General features: G+C 34.7%; 2 protein-coding genes across 2 annotated transcripts in view; both read left to right on the top strand.

Moving 5' to 3' along the window:
• The window catches only part of LOC133035779 (E3 ubiquitin-protein ligase RDUF2-like), a 100,680-nt gene that overhangs the window by 19,023 nt on the left and 67,768 nt on the right, over window positions 1-13,889 (top strand). The window lies entirely within an intron of this gene.
• On the top strand, window positions 6,664-7,379 carry LOC133036125 (uncharacterized). Its single transcript, XM_061112618.1, has 2 exons — window positions 6,664-6,843; window positions 7,107-7,379. Exons 1-2 carry the CDS (start codon window positions 6,664-6,666, stop codon window positions 7,377-7,379), a joined length of 453 nt encoding a protein of 150 aa, XP_060968601.1.

Raw genomic sequence — 13,889 nt, 5'->3', positions numbered from 1 at the left:
ATTATTAAATAATATTGTCATTTATCATATTTATTAATTGAACCATACAAAGTATCATAATTAACAAATATGTCCCTAAAACTCTTTCTTTACAATTTCGCCCTTACTTAGTGAAAAATTCACAAATAGACATAGTCTAATTTGAGAATTATAATTGATTAATCAAAACCAATTACATGAGTCTTACAAGCAATATTATCTCAACTAGTGGGGGGACCATGGGTCTATATAACCGAGCTTCCAATAAGCAGATCAAGAATTTATTACCTAAATTCACTGACTTATTAATTCTTCATTGAATCCATGCATAGAACTTAGAATTGCACTCTCAGTATATAGAATGCTCTATATGTTCCACCATATAGACACATCATTAGTTATCCATTGTTATAATCCTAATTTGATCAATGATCCTCTATATGAATGATCTACACTGTAAAGGGATTAGATTACCGTTACACCCTACTATGTATTTTATCCTTAAAACACCTTACCCCGTATAAATGATATTTCAGCTTATGTGAAATGAGTACTCCACCATTTATTTTCGTTTGGTCAAGCTCGAAGGAGATCATCCTTTGCTTACTATTCGCCAGATAGAAGCTATAGATTCTATGTTTATGTTAGTGCTCCCACTCAATTGCACTACCGTGTTCCCAAAATGTACGTATCACCCTGACCTAAAAGTAGGCTTAACTAACAAATCAAAGAACACGAATAGCCTCCTGAGATTGAGCCTAATCATAACAGGATTAAGATCATTTGATCTAGGATCAACTAGGCGATATTGACTTGAATAGATTTTACAGTAAGTTTAATAAATCTAAGTCAAAGTTCAATATCGGTCCCTTCCGATGCATACTCCATTCTTCAAATGCAAGTAAACTCTTGTTGTAGATTATCATATCAGTAAAACCCTGTGTCTGATAAATCTAGGAAACTTTATTCACATAGTCATGTTTACTTTCCAAAGTGTTGACAACACAATAAACAGGATCAAGTATGTGAAAAGGATTTCAGATGAATTTATAAATCAAATAGACAAGCAATTGATAAGTTGAACCAAAACATACACAAATGAATGAAAAATACTTCTGTTTCTTCATGATGTTGAATAAAATAGATTACATTGAAATGGAGTTTTATTTAGGGCATAAAACCCAACAAACTCCCACTTGCAGTAATATAAAACTAATCAGTACATATCAATTAATCCTAAATTCTGACGGTGCTTTTCAAATGCAGTCACGGCCAAGACTTTGGTGAATGGATCAGCTAGGTTGTCCTCTCTGTCCACTTTCTCAACTAGTACATCCCCTCTTGCCACGTATTCTCTGATAATATGATACTTCCTTTCAATGTGTTTGCTTCTCTTGTGGCTTCGAGGTTCCTTACTGTTAGTTATCGCTCCATTATTATCACAAAGTAGGACCAGAGGCTTTTCCATTTCAGGTACGACACCGATGCTGGTGAAGAACTTTCTTAGCCAGACAAGTTCTTTAGCATCTTCAGCTGCAGCTATGTATTCAGCTTCCATAGTCGAGTCCGATATTGCGGTTTGTTTTGCACTTCTCCAAACCACTGCTCCACCGCCAAGAGTAAATACCATCCCAGATGTAGATTTCCTGTCTTCAAGACTTGCCTGGAAATCTGAATCAGTGTAGCATATGGGATTTAAAGCACCACCCTTGTAGACTAACACAAGATTCCTTGTACTCTTTAAGTATTTCAGAATATACTTAACTGCATTCCAATGTTCCTGTCCTGGATTAGACTGATACCTGCTCACGATTCCCACTGCATAACATTGCATGTCAGGTCTAGTGCATAACATTGCATACATTAGACTTCCAACTGCAGAAGCATAGGGAATTTTCGCCATGTCCTCTATCTCTTGAGGATCAGTAGGAGACTGTTCCTTAGATAGACGAATACCATATCTAGAAGGCATGTTTGCCCCATTGGTGTTGTTCATGGAGAATCTCTCTAAAACTTTGTCAATGTAGGTTGTTTGAGAGAGAGCAAGAGATCTGTTCTTCCGGTTTCTGATAATCTGAATACCAAGAACATAGGCTGCTTCACCTAAATCTTTCATATCGAATTGAGTGTTGAGCCATTCCTTGATGTGAGTCATTTTCTTGATATTGTTTCCAATAATCAAAATGTCATCAACATAAAGGACCAAGAATACTACTACTTGGTCTTCCTTGAGTTGGTAAACACAAGGTTCATCTTCATTTTGAAGAAAGCCGTAGGTCTTGATGATTTCATCAAACCTTTTGTTCCATGAGCGAGAAGCACTACTACAATGTTAGCCTTTAGAGGCAGTTTTTTCAACCCCATTTATAAAAAGGGAAGCTAAAGGGTGTGAAAATACCCGCTATGTTCGAAATTGACATTTAGAGGCGGTTTTTTGATAAAAACCGTAGGTATAAAATTGCATTATACCATTTAGAGGCGGTTGGAAATTAATTTTTATTTTTTTTTTCTGAAATACCCTATGCCGTCGGTTCCTTCATAGGAACCGACGGCATAGGGTACACGAAAACCTGACACGTGTACCCTATGCCGTCGGTTCCTATGAAGGAACCGACGCCATAGGGTCGATCAGAGTATATCCCTTTGCTCGACCTTCCTTCTTCCTCCCCACTTCACTCAGCAACCCAGAAAAACCAGAGACCCCATTTTCTCAGCCAAAACCCTCGCCTCCACCACCTTCTCCCCACCCTATCTCCCTCATTTCTCAACCATTTCAGCCCATTTTTTTTTTAAAATCCTCCATTTTCGATACTTAATAACATACACCTAAAAAGTTCTGATTTTTTAGCCTCTAAAAGTGTCATCCGAACCCAAATAGTAAATTTTGGGTGTGAAATCCGGCCACCCATTTTTGTTGAGAAATTGTTCAATCTCAACCTCGTTTAAGGTATAAATATTGCTTCTATTCTTATTGTATTATGTATATTGTTTTATTTTTTGTTTTTGTAAATTATTATTTGAGTTTTTTTATTTTATTAGTAATATTATTGTGTTTTATGTGTATAGTGTCGGGATTTTTTACGGTGGTCGTCGGATTGCGGTTATTAGGTAATAATTTATACCACAATGTATAGTATATATATGTATTTGTATATTTTATTGAATATTTGTATATAATGTGTGTATATATTGTGTGTGTGTATATAGTGTGTGTATATTTTTTATGAAAATAAATTTTGTAATTGTATTTTATATATTTTTTGCAATATATATTTATTGTGAATAAAATGACATTGGAGGGATTTCATTAGTTTAGAAATAAAAATTTTAAAATGGAATTAGTGTGTGATATAATTTTATTTTTTTGAGATAATAGTGTGAGATATAATTGATTATATATATGTATGTATAATTTAGTAACTAAGTAACTTGTTACAATTTTTTATAACTAGTTATAAGTTATGAAATAATTAATTTTGTAATTTCGTTGTATTTCTTTATATTATAGGGGTTCGGCATAATTTTGTGTGTAGCGTATTTGGGCTTGCAATTATAGGTATATACTTTTACTAACTTTTTCTTAATATATAATTAATTATCAATGCATGTTAGTTGAGTTTGAATATCTTAAATATTCATCCGTAGTGAAGTAGGTTCTGCGAATACATGTACTGCGGTCGGATGGGTGGATTAATTTTGTATTGTTTATCTGTTTTGTTTGTTATTTTAGGCACTTGTAAAATTTTTGGGAACGTCCAATTACGGTAGTTATGCTGCCGAAATTTCGGTAGAATTAGGATAAATCTTACTAAAACCATTCATAATATAGTTAATTATAACATAGTAATAAGAAGTTAGGTCACATAAAAAATAATAATATTCACATTTATGAAAACTTTTTAATTTTACCAACATTATAATCAACTAAACAACCTAATAACATGAACTAATGTAAAACGAAAATTTGAGTAATTTTTAGATTAATATGAATAAATTGTGTGAGAGACTTAGTTAGTTACATTGTGTAATTAGTAACTAGATATAATTAGTTACTAAATAAATTAACAAAATAAACATATAAAATCCTTCTTTTTTTATTTTTTTTTTCTTTCATTTGAGAGGTTCAATGTGGATTTTTATTTTTCAAAGAAAATAAAGAGCAAAAGTTAATTAAAAGGGAAAAATATTAGTTAATACCTTTATTGCTTTACCAAAAATTTTTCCCCTCAATTTTATTTATTAAAAATATTTAACATTTTAATAACATTCTAATCAACAAAACAACCTAATAATATGAACTAATCTAAAACGAGAATTTAAGTAATTTATAAATTAATATGAATAAATTGTGAGAAACTTAGTTAGTTACATTGTGTAATTAGTAACTAGCTATAAGTAGTTACTAAATACTGAATTTTTTTGGATAGGATTTTTGTTATGGATAAATCATGGATGCGTGAGGAGAGAGACACACTGCGATTTCAAGTAGGGTTCGATGCATTTTTAGAGTTTGCCTTAAAGAATTCTACAAATCACGATCGTATTCATTGTCCGTGTGTAGATTGTTGTAATGTATCTAAAGGGAATATTACAATGATTAAGGACCATGTGTATTTACGAGGTTTCAATAGAAGTTATACTAATTGGTATTACCATGGCGAACATTTACCTAATGATCCATATCCATTAGGAAAGCGGGGGGTAGATGATATCGAGGGTAATGATTTCGATGATTATCCATTGGACTTGCTTAACGAAGCACAGGAGGAATTTCTTAATGATCCTGAGAAATTCGATAATTTTCTTAGTGATGCTGATAAACCTCTGTTCGATGGTTGTAAAAAACTAAGATTACCAACAATGGTAAAGTTTTACAACATAAAAGCAGAAAATGGAGTGAGCGATAAATGTTTTACTCAATTTTTAGCTGCTTTTAAAGATATCTTACCATTTGCCAACTGCTTTCCGGAATCTACTTATGAAGTGAAAAAAACGTTAAATTCTATAGGATTGAAGTATGAAAAAATTCATGCATGTCCGAACGATTGCATTTTATATCGTAAGGAATATGCAGACATGAATTATTGCCCGACTTGCGGTTTATCCCGCCATAAAGTAAACAAGAGTAAGGAGAATAGGAAACTTATCCCCCAAAAAGTGATGTGGTACATGCCTTTGATTCCGCGACTGAAACGATTATATCGTAGTGCAGAACATTCTGAAAATTTGATTTGGCATGAGACCAAGAGAGTGAAAGATGGAAAACTTAGACATCCTGCAGATTCCCAAGCTTGGAAAAAAGTGAACTACATAAACCCTGAATTCAAATCTGAACCAAGACACATTCGTCTCGGTACGTACGCGGATGGAGTAAATCCACATAGATCTCTAAGTAGTCGTCATAGTTCATGGCCTGTCTTCCTAGTTATGTACAATCTTCCTCCCTGGTTAGTGATGAAGAGGAAATTTAACATGCTTTCTTTAATGATATCAGGCCCGCAACAACCTGGACATAATATCGATGTATATTTGGAACCATTGATTGACGATTTAATAGAATTGTATGAGAACGGGGTTCAGGTCTATGATCTGGGACGACTGGCACAAGTCCCTGAAAAGCACCCGGAGATCGACGCTGCTGATTGGTGCAAATTTGTTGAAAGTAGACTAACTCCTGAATTTCTGGTACGCTAATTATATTAACACTAAGATAAACTCTTAAATACAAGTACATGTATCTAATGTATTTTTTTGGCATTGTAGGAATTGAGTAAGGTGCAACGTGAACGTTCCTCAAAAATTCAATCCAGACATCGAAGTGGTCGGAGTGGAATGGAGAACGTACGGGAAGCTGTGGTAAGTAATACTAAAAATTTAATGTGCTATAATGTGCTATACAATTTAATTGGTACTCATTTCATTGTTATAACGTTATGTAGAAAAAGGACCTCGAAGTTGCAGATCCTCCCCGCCACCGTGTTTGGATTAAATCTCACACCAAGAGTAGAAAACTTGTCACTGATTACGACAAGGAAATTGCCGAGAAGATAGTAAGTATATATTAATCCTTAATTGAGTTCTACTCATGAGTTAGTGTATATAATTCATATACTAATTGCTTGAATATATGCGTGCATTAGGCTCAATTAGAGGAGAAGCTTAGTCAGGGACAAATTCAGGTCCAGGGCCAAAACGATATCCTCACGCAGGCGCTCGGGACACCGCAGCATCCCGGACGTGTCGTGGCTGCCGGGTATGCTATTACTTCAAATGTTATTTATTTAGTTACACAAATGAAATCGTTGCTACTTTGCATTTTATGATTTGTAGGTTCCTGACCAGGGCATCTCAACTGTTCGGCGGGAAGAAAAGGGAAGTGTACCGATGTTGTGGCTCGGCAAGCGAAGGAGATTGAACAATTAAAAGCCGAAGTCCAATCCCTTAAGCAGCAGAGGAACGCTGCCGAACAAGAGGAAGAAGGAGAGGTGGCTGGTGAGGCGTATGTTCCACAACCATACTCTCCTCAGGATGAGGTACAACCACAAATTTATGCTGAGGAGTTCATTTCCCTCAACGACCAAGGTATCCTATACAATTTTGATGACCATGCGGCCCTTAATCAGCAAGTACATCTCTCGCTCGACAACATCGACAATATTGTGGCCCGAGGGTATTTGTACGAGCATGTGGGTAAGATCAAAGTTCACCGCCAGGGATTACGATGATTCACATGCTCGGATCATGGTTTCGGAAATCCTGCAAGAGGACGCTGAAATCCCAGTCCCAATTGAAGAGTTCAGATATGTTAGGGACGTGTACCAGATGTTCCTTCCTTGGCCTAAACACTTAATTTTAACAACCGAGGTAACTTCTCAACTCGAAATTAATTATTAATGATTAGTGGAGTTTGAATATCTTCAATATTCATCCGTAGTGAAGTAGGTTCTGCGAATATATGTGCTGCGGTGGGATGGATGAACAAACTACTGTTATATATGTGTTATTTGTCGTTATACAGCCATGTTCAAAATTTTTGGGGTCATTCAATTACAACCGTTATGCTGCCGAAATTTCGGTAGAATTTAGATAAAATTTGATATATATATATATTATGTTGTTTTGTTTAGGGTCCACTCGCTCAACCGCCCTCAAGACGTGATGCGTCAAAGGGGAAAGCTCCGATGCTTTCTCCACAAAGCCGTGGTGCACGGGAAGATGAGTTGTTCACGGAAGAGAAGATGGCGTTGATCCCTAATTCGCTAAAATGGATGATTCATGAATTCCTAAGGCTCAAAGATAAACGTGATATAATCACAATTTCTGTCCCCCGAGGATTCATTGCACCGCGTACCCAGATCATTTTATGCGGAGAGGATTTGCGACGCAGTTGCTACGTGTAACTACATCGGCAACCGGGGAATCTTGTTTGGAATGATGTATACTCTTCTTTAATCTAATTAACCTTATATCAAATTATAGTTAAATTATTATAAGGCACTAACACTTTTTTTGGCGAGGCACATATGGGAGAGCATCAACGGTACGAGAAAAATTTTCAAGTTTTACGACCCGCAGCTTCTCACAGTGCATGGGATCAGCGATGAAGAACAGAGTCAGTCTTTTGACGATGCGGCAAGACGATTGGCTAATTGGTTATCATTAATGAACAGCAACCACCAAATGTTCTTTATTCCTTGGAATATCGGGTAAACTTTATTAAATTCTTTAGTGCTAATTGTTCATTTCTATATTATGTCTTCAAATTATTTTTATACTATCTTACTTATATTCCAATATAATTTTCTAGGATGCATTGGACGCTAGTGGTGGTTGCGCCAAGGAAAATTATCCATTTAAACCCTCTAAAAGGCCGCCCAATTCCCGAAGAAATAGAACAAATGATCGGAAGGTAATTATTTAATGACTTCTTATGTAACGAATTTAAATTAACTAACGAATTGAAATGCTAATATAATTTTCCCAAACAGGGCATTCATGTATATAGGGGACGCACATCAGTATCTTGGCCCGTGGCAAGGAATTTCACAAGCACACTGTCCAAGACAACCTAAAAGCCAAGAATGCGGTTTTTATGTTTTGAAATATATCACTGACATCGTCGCACGTGCCAACCCCAACCGTTACATAGAAGATCAAAAAGCTGTAAGTTTTAATTATTGATCATAGTATATAAATTTTATAATAACAAATATATAATATACATATACATAAACTAATATAAATTTTTAATTTTTTTAACAGTTTGGGGGTAAGAAGCAATACGATCCAAAAACAGAAATTTTACCACTACAGCGAAAGTGGATCGAACAATTGATGGCGGTGATTCACGGTGACGATTGAGGTTCAAAGGTCGAAGAATTTTTCTTCATTATGTAATTTTTATAGATTAACTTGTAATTAGATTTATTAACTTATTAATATTTTTAACTAATTTTACATGTTTGTGTAATATTTAATTATTTTTATGAAATCAAATTATGTTTTTACCCAAATTTAATTAATATTTAATTTAAAATGTAATTAATATATAATTAAATTAAATAAATATGTAATTTAAAATTTAAATAAATATGTAATTTAAATTAAATATAATAATATATAAATTAATAAATATAAAATTAAAATTATATAATTAAATTAAAAAAAATGAAAAAAACTGAAATCTGCTCACTTTTGGCGTCGGTTCCTACGCCATATATGGCGTCGGTTATTAGCTAGGAACCGACGCCATATATACCCCTATGGCGTCGGTTCCTAGCTAATAACCGACGCCATAGGGGTATATATGGCGTCGGTTCATATAAACCCTTTAGCGTCGCCCTGATAGGCGTCGGTAGCGAATTTCGCGAAAACCGACGCCTAAAGGGCTTAAAAACTGCCTCTAAAGGGTGTTTTTGTAGTAGTGAAGCTTGCTTAAGTCCATAGATAGACCTATTTAGTTTGCAAACTTTCTCTTCCTGCCCTGGAAGAACATAGCCTTCTGGTTGCTCCATATAGATGGTTTCTTCAAGTACCCCATTAAGGAAGGCAGTCTTGACATCCATTTGCCAGATTTCATAATCGAAAGCAGCAGCTATGGAGAGAAGAATTTGGATGGATTTGAGCATGGAAATAGGACTAAAAGTTTCCTCATAGTCCATGCCTTCTCTTTGGGTATAACCCTTGGCTACAAGTCTAGCTTTAAAAGTTTCGACTTCGCCTCCAGCTCCTCTTTTCTTCTTGTAAACCCACTTGCATCCTATCGGATGATAGTCGTCAGGTGCGTCTACATATTCCCAGACTTTGTTCTTTTTCATGGAATCCATGCCGACCGACCATCGTTTCCGTTGCGGACTAGCCATTGCCTGTTTATAGGTTAATGGATCGTCTTCAATACCGTCACCAAAGACCATATTGATTTCACCATCCAAGCCATAACGAGCTGGTTTTGTTGAAACCCTCCCACTACGACGAGGAGCGGTGATCTTCTGAACAGAAACTTTAGCAGTAGTTCTCTCAGTTGGTTCGACTGAGGGAGTGGGATTGTCCTCTTCACGAGTGGAAGAGGACGGAACATTGGAAGGACTTATATCTGAAAGCATTTCCTCCAACACTACTTTACTTTGTGATTTGAAATTCTTAATATAGTCATCTTCAAGGAAAGTTGCGTTTGTAGAAACAAACACTTTATCATCCTTGCGACTACAAAATAGTCCACCCCTAGTCTCTTTAGAATTTCCGACAAACATGCAAACTTCAGTTCGTGACTCAAGTTTGCCGTCTTTCTTTCTTAAGACATGAGCAGGGCACCCCCAGATTCTGTAATGGCGTAAACTAGGTGTACGACCAATCCATAGTTCTAAGGGTGTCTTAGGGATTGATTTAGATGGAACAACATTTAAAATGTCAGTTGCCATCTGAATTGCATATCCCCAGAAGGACGTAGGTAGAGTTGAAAAACTAAGCATGGACCTAACCATTTCCAAAAGCGTGCGATTCCGTCTTTCTACAACTCCATTTTGCTGTGGAGTGCTAGGGACGGTTAATTGGGATTCAATTCCAAGTTCAATTAAATGATCTTTGAACTGCATATCCATATATTCTCCACCCCTATCAGTTCGCAAGATCTTTAATGATTTACCTAATTGGTTTTGAGCCAATGCATGAAATTCCTGAAACTTTGCAAATGTTTCAGATTTCTTATGCATAAGGTAAATATGTCCATATCTAGAGTAATCGTCAATGAAAGTGACAAAATACTCATAACCACCTCGAGCTTTTACATTCAAAGGTCCACAAACATCAGAATGCACTAACCCTAGGGGTTGTTTGGCACGCTCTCCCTTTGCAGAGAAAGAACGTTTAGTCATTTTTCCTTCCAGGCAGGACTCGCATACTGGCAATTCACTTAAGACGACATTTTTCAATGGACTGTCCTTGGTTAGCCTATTGAGTCTATCAAAGCCTATATGACCTAAACGTAAATGCCATAGATATGTTTCATTCTCATCATCGATCTTTTGCTTTTTGTGGTTTCTAAGTTTAGCTACTTTAAAAAGTTCGTTATGTAGGGCAAATGGTGTTTCTGGTCTAAGAACATAAAGCCCCTGTTCCATGGATGCAACACAAATTTGAATGTCATTTCGAGAAATGGTAGAACCAGAACTCGAAAAATCTAATTTGTATTATTGCAATTGTAAGCATGAAACAGAAACCAAGTTTCTACTGAAATTTGGAATGTATAAGACATTGTCTAATTCCAAAATTCTGTTTTGAAACTTGAGTTTGGCTTTTCCTCTAGCTCTAACCGAAACCATTTCGCCATTACCACCTTTAAGTTTCAACTCTCCGGATTTCAAATGATTCCAATTCTCAAGCAATTGTAATGAACAACTTACATGGTTTGTAGACCCAGAATCAAGAATCCAAATGGATTTATCATTCTCTAACACACATGATTCGAAGACTAAAGCATTACTGCTTATTCGTTTGTGATTTGTTGTTCTTGATTGTACAATTTGTTGTGAAGTATAACTTGAGGAAGTGGAATCACTTTCTCTTATCTTCTCAACTAAGCTTGAAGTAGTAGGATTTATGGAGTTATGAACTATTTTCTCTTCAGAGTGAACAATTCCCAGCTTACCTGCTTTCTGGAATTTAAAGTCCATCATGAGCATATGTGAAGTATTACTCTGACAAGGAGTTTATAACTTCAAGTTCAATTGCTAAGATATTAACTAGGAGTGGAATGGGAAGATGGTTATTGGCACTACAACACATCAATAAAACAGAAGTAAGGTTTTGGTTCAAAATTCATACACAAGTTCAGAAAATAACAAATAATCACATATGTTATAAAAATACTAAATCTAACATAGTTTATTTTCCAAGGTTTCCAACATAATGAAATACAGTGTCTTAGTAGGCGAGAATCAAAGATAACATTAGTTGAATAGAGTAGTCAGCTCATCTAAAATTAAACATTTTAGCAACCTTTTATTCAATCAAAATGAGAATCTAACGTTGTCCCGGTAGGCGAGAGTCAAGGTTATTCTCATTTTATGAGCTTCCACCATTGTTTCATGTTTTATGAGTTTATCTCTAAGTAGTCACCGTAGGGGAGAGTCTAATAGAGACGAAAACTCACAAAACACTTATCAAATGAAATCTTACGGTGTTAAAAGTGTTCAACGAATAACCATCCATAGGGGGACGATGTAACGCCTGTACTTTTATAAAAATATTAATTTTATTTACAAGCGTTAAACGCGGAAAATCGTAATGTCGCATTTTTATTTAATACTTGAAAATGTTCACAACTGGCCAGTTTTCGTAAAAAAAAAACATAATAATTAATAACTAAAATAATTGCGACATAAGTTTAATAACGTAAATAAATAAACAGAGTGCCCTAGACCGCCCGCAGTTATATGGCCCTCAGCGAGTTCACACACACAAGCGTCCAAAGTTCCACTCGCCACCGGCATTCTAGACTTTTAGTTACTTTGGTCTGCACATGGTAATTTAATAAGGGTGAGCTACTAAACTCAGTAAGGAAATGTGTGTCAGGTAGTCACATAAATAAAAATAAAACTTAATTAAAATGCACATGCACATATTTAGGCAGATAGCAAAACATAAACTTAATCATATCACTAGTCACTAATGACTAGGTTCTAGGCTAAATCACATAATAATGATTAGCCCGAGTCTAATTTTGGCAAATAAACTCGAGCTATTGGACTAAATGGCGGAGGGCTGGGTTAAGTAAAATCGTACCCACTACTAAATGGCCCCCTATCTACCATATAGACCAAACAGTCAAGTATTTAACCATTATCTTCTCGGTCAAACCATGTCACATAAACTATAATCTATCTAATTTAAATAATGGCAAACTATTATACATTATTTAAATAACATAACAATCATAATTAAATAATGTGAATCTTATAAACACACTATTTACATACATACTTAAATAACATGAATCTTATAAACATATTATTTAAATATATACCTTAGCAATGGCCATGCTCTAATACTGTAAACAACATAAATAACATGAATCTTATAAACATGTTATTCAAATATATATAATACAATACATTAAATAACAAACAATAAAGAGTCAGGCATAAGACCTTATTTAACTTGTCTTTTACTATTCCACTCTTTCTATGAATGTTATTACATACAGAAAACTAATATTTTTCTACTTAATTTCCTTACCTCGAATGTGGAGTCCTAACCTTGATTTCAATGGGAGTGATCCTTGAGAAATAATTATCTTACAAAAAAAAAAACCTAATTTTCATACTTATTAATTAGAATTTATCATAATATATATATACGAAACTTTAACCTTGAATCTACAACCCAAATCATAGAATGCTATACCTTAATTAGCTTCCAATGACATCTAGTTGAGCACTAAAACTTGAATGTAAAAATAGTGGTGATGATTGTAAAGCACGCTTAGTTAATTTGGAAATTAGCAGTTGTTTATGATTAATTATGAAATTATTTATAGCTATTTAAATAATTATTATACTGTTATTTATGGAATTCATAAATGCATGGTTATGTTATTCAGTAGTTTTCATATTTTGCATTTCCGGTGCCCGGTATTTTGGAACTCGGCGTTTGGCTCAGTAGAAATCACAACTTAGCATGTTATTAGTTTGGGACGGTTTATTAGACATTGGGAATGTCGGGAATGGCCGGGAATTTAGAATTTCCCAAAAATACCTCCTTTAGTGATTTTTATGTGATTTTGGTGTGGAGGGGCAAAATGGTCTTTTTGCCCCAATGACTTTTTGTCTTTTTGTGACTTTATTATTTGAAAAATAAATGTTGTTTATTTTATTAATTTTGGCTGAAATAGATTAAGGGAAAAAGCTTTCATTTTATTCTTTTTGTTATTCAAAGTTAGAAAATAGAAAAATTGCAAAAACTCTATCTTTCTTTCCTCTCACTTTCGGCCAAGCTTGGGCTGCTAGGGCTGGGATTTTTTCTGCTCAATCTTGTGATTTTCATCCTCTCTTTGTGTAATCTAATCAAGGTTTGATCTCTTAGAACTTTCCCTTTGTGTTTTCTTGAGTTTTATGAAAATTTGATGTAATGCATGCTTGAATTGTGGCTGTTGTTATTGTTGTGTTTTATTAGTAATTTCTGGGGTGTAAGCATGTTAAATTGAAGTTAATTAAGCTGTTAGAAACGCATGTAGGCTACCTTGTTTCAAGTTTGATTTTTCTAAGCAAAATATGTGATTTTTGAAGAAATGTAGTGAATCTGTTTCTGTGATGTTGTTATTGCTTTTAATTGTTTTCAGAGGCTTAGTTAGGCTTAATTAAGTAGAATTAGGCAGGTTTGAATGCATGTTTGTGGGATTTGCTCAAGTTTGAGTT

Source organism: Cannabis sativa, chromosome 3, assembly GCF_029168945.1.
Source record: "Cannabis sativa cultivar Pink pepper isolate KNU-18-1 chromosome 3, ASM2916894v1, whole genome shotgun sequence".
NCBI classification, from domain to species: Eukaryota; Viridiplantae; Streptophyta; class Magnoliopsida; order Rosales; family Cannabaceae; genus Cannabis; species Cannabis sativa.
Note: the sequence above shows the minus strand (reverse complement) of the source record. Positions and strands in the feature narration are given on the sequence as shown.

Coding starts and splice junctions, on each gene's coding strand:
- LOC133036125 (XM_061112618.1), top strand. CDS start 6,664: ATGTGGGTAAGATCAAAGTTCACCGCCAGGGATTACGATGATTCACAT. Junction 6,844..7,106: donor ACTTAATTTTAACAACCGAG/GTAACTTCTCAA, acceptor TGTTTTGTTTAG/GGTCCACTCGCTCAACCGCC.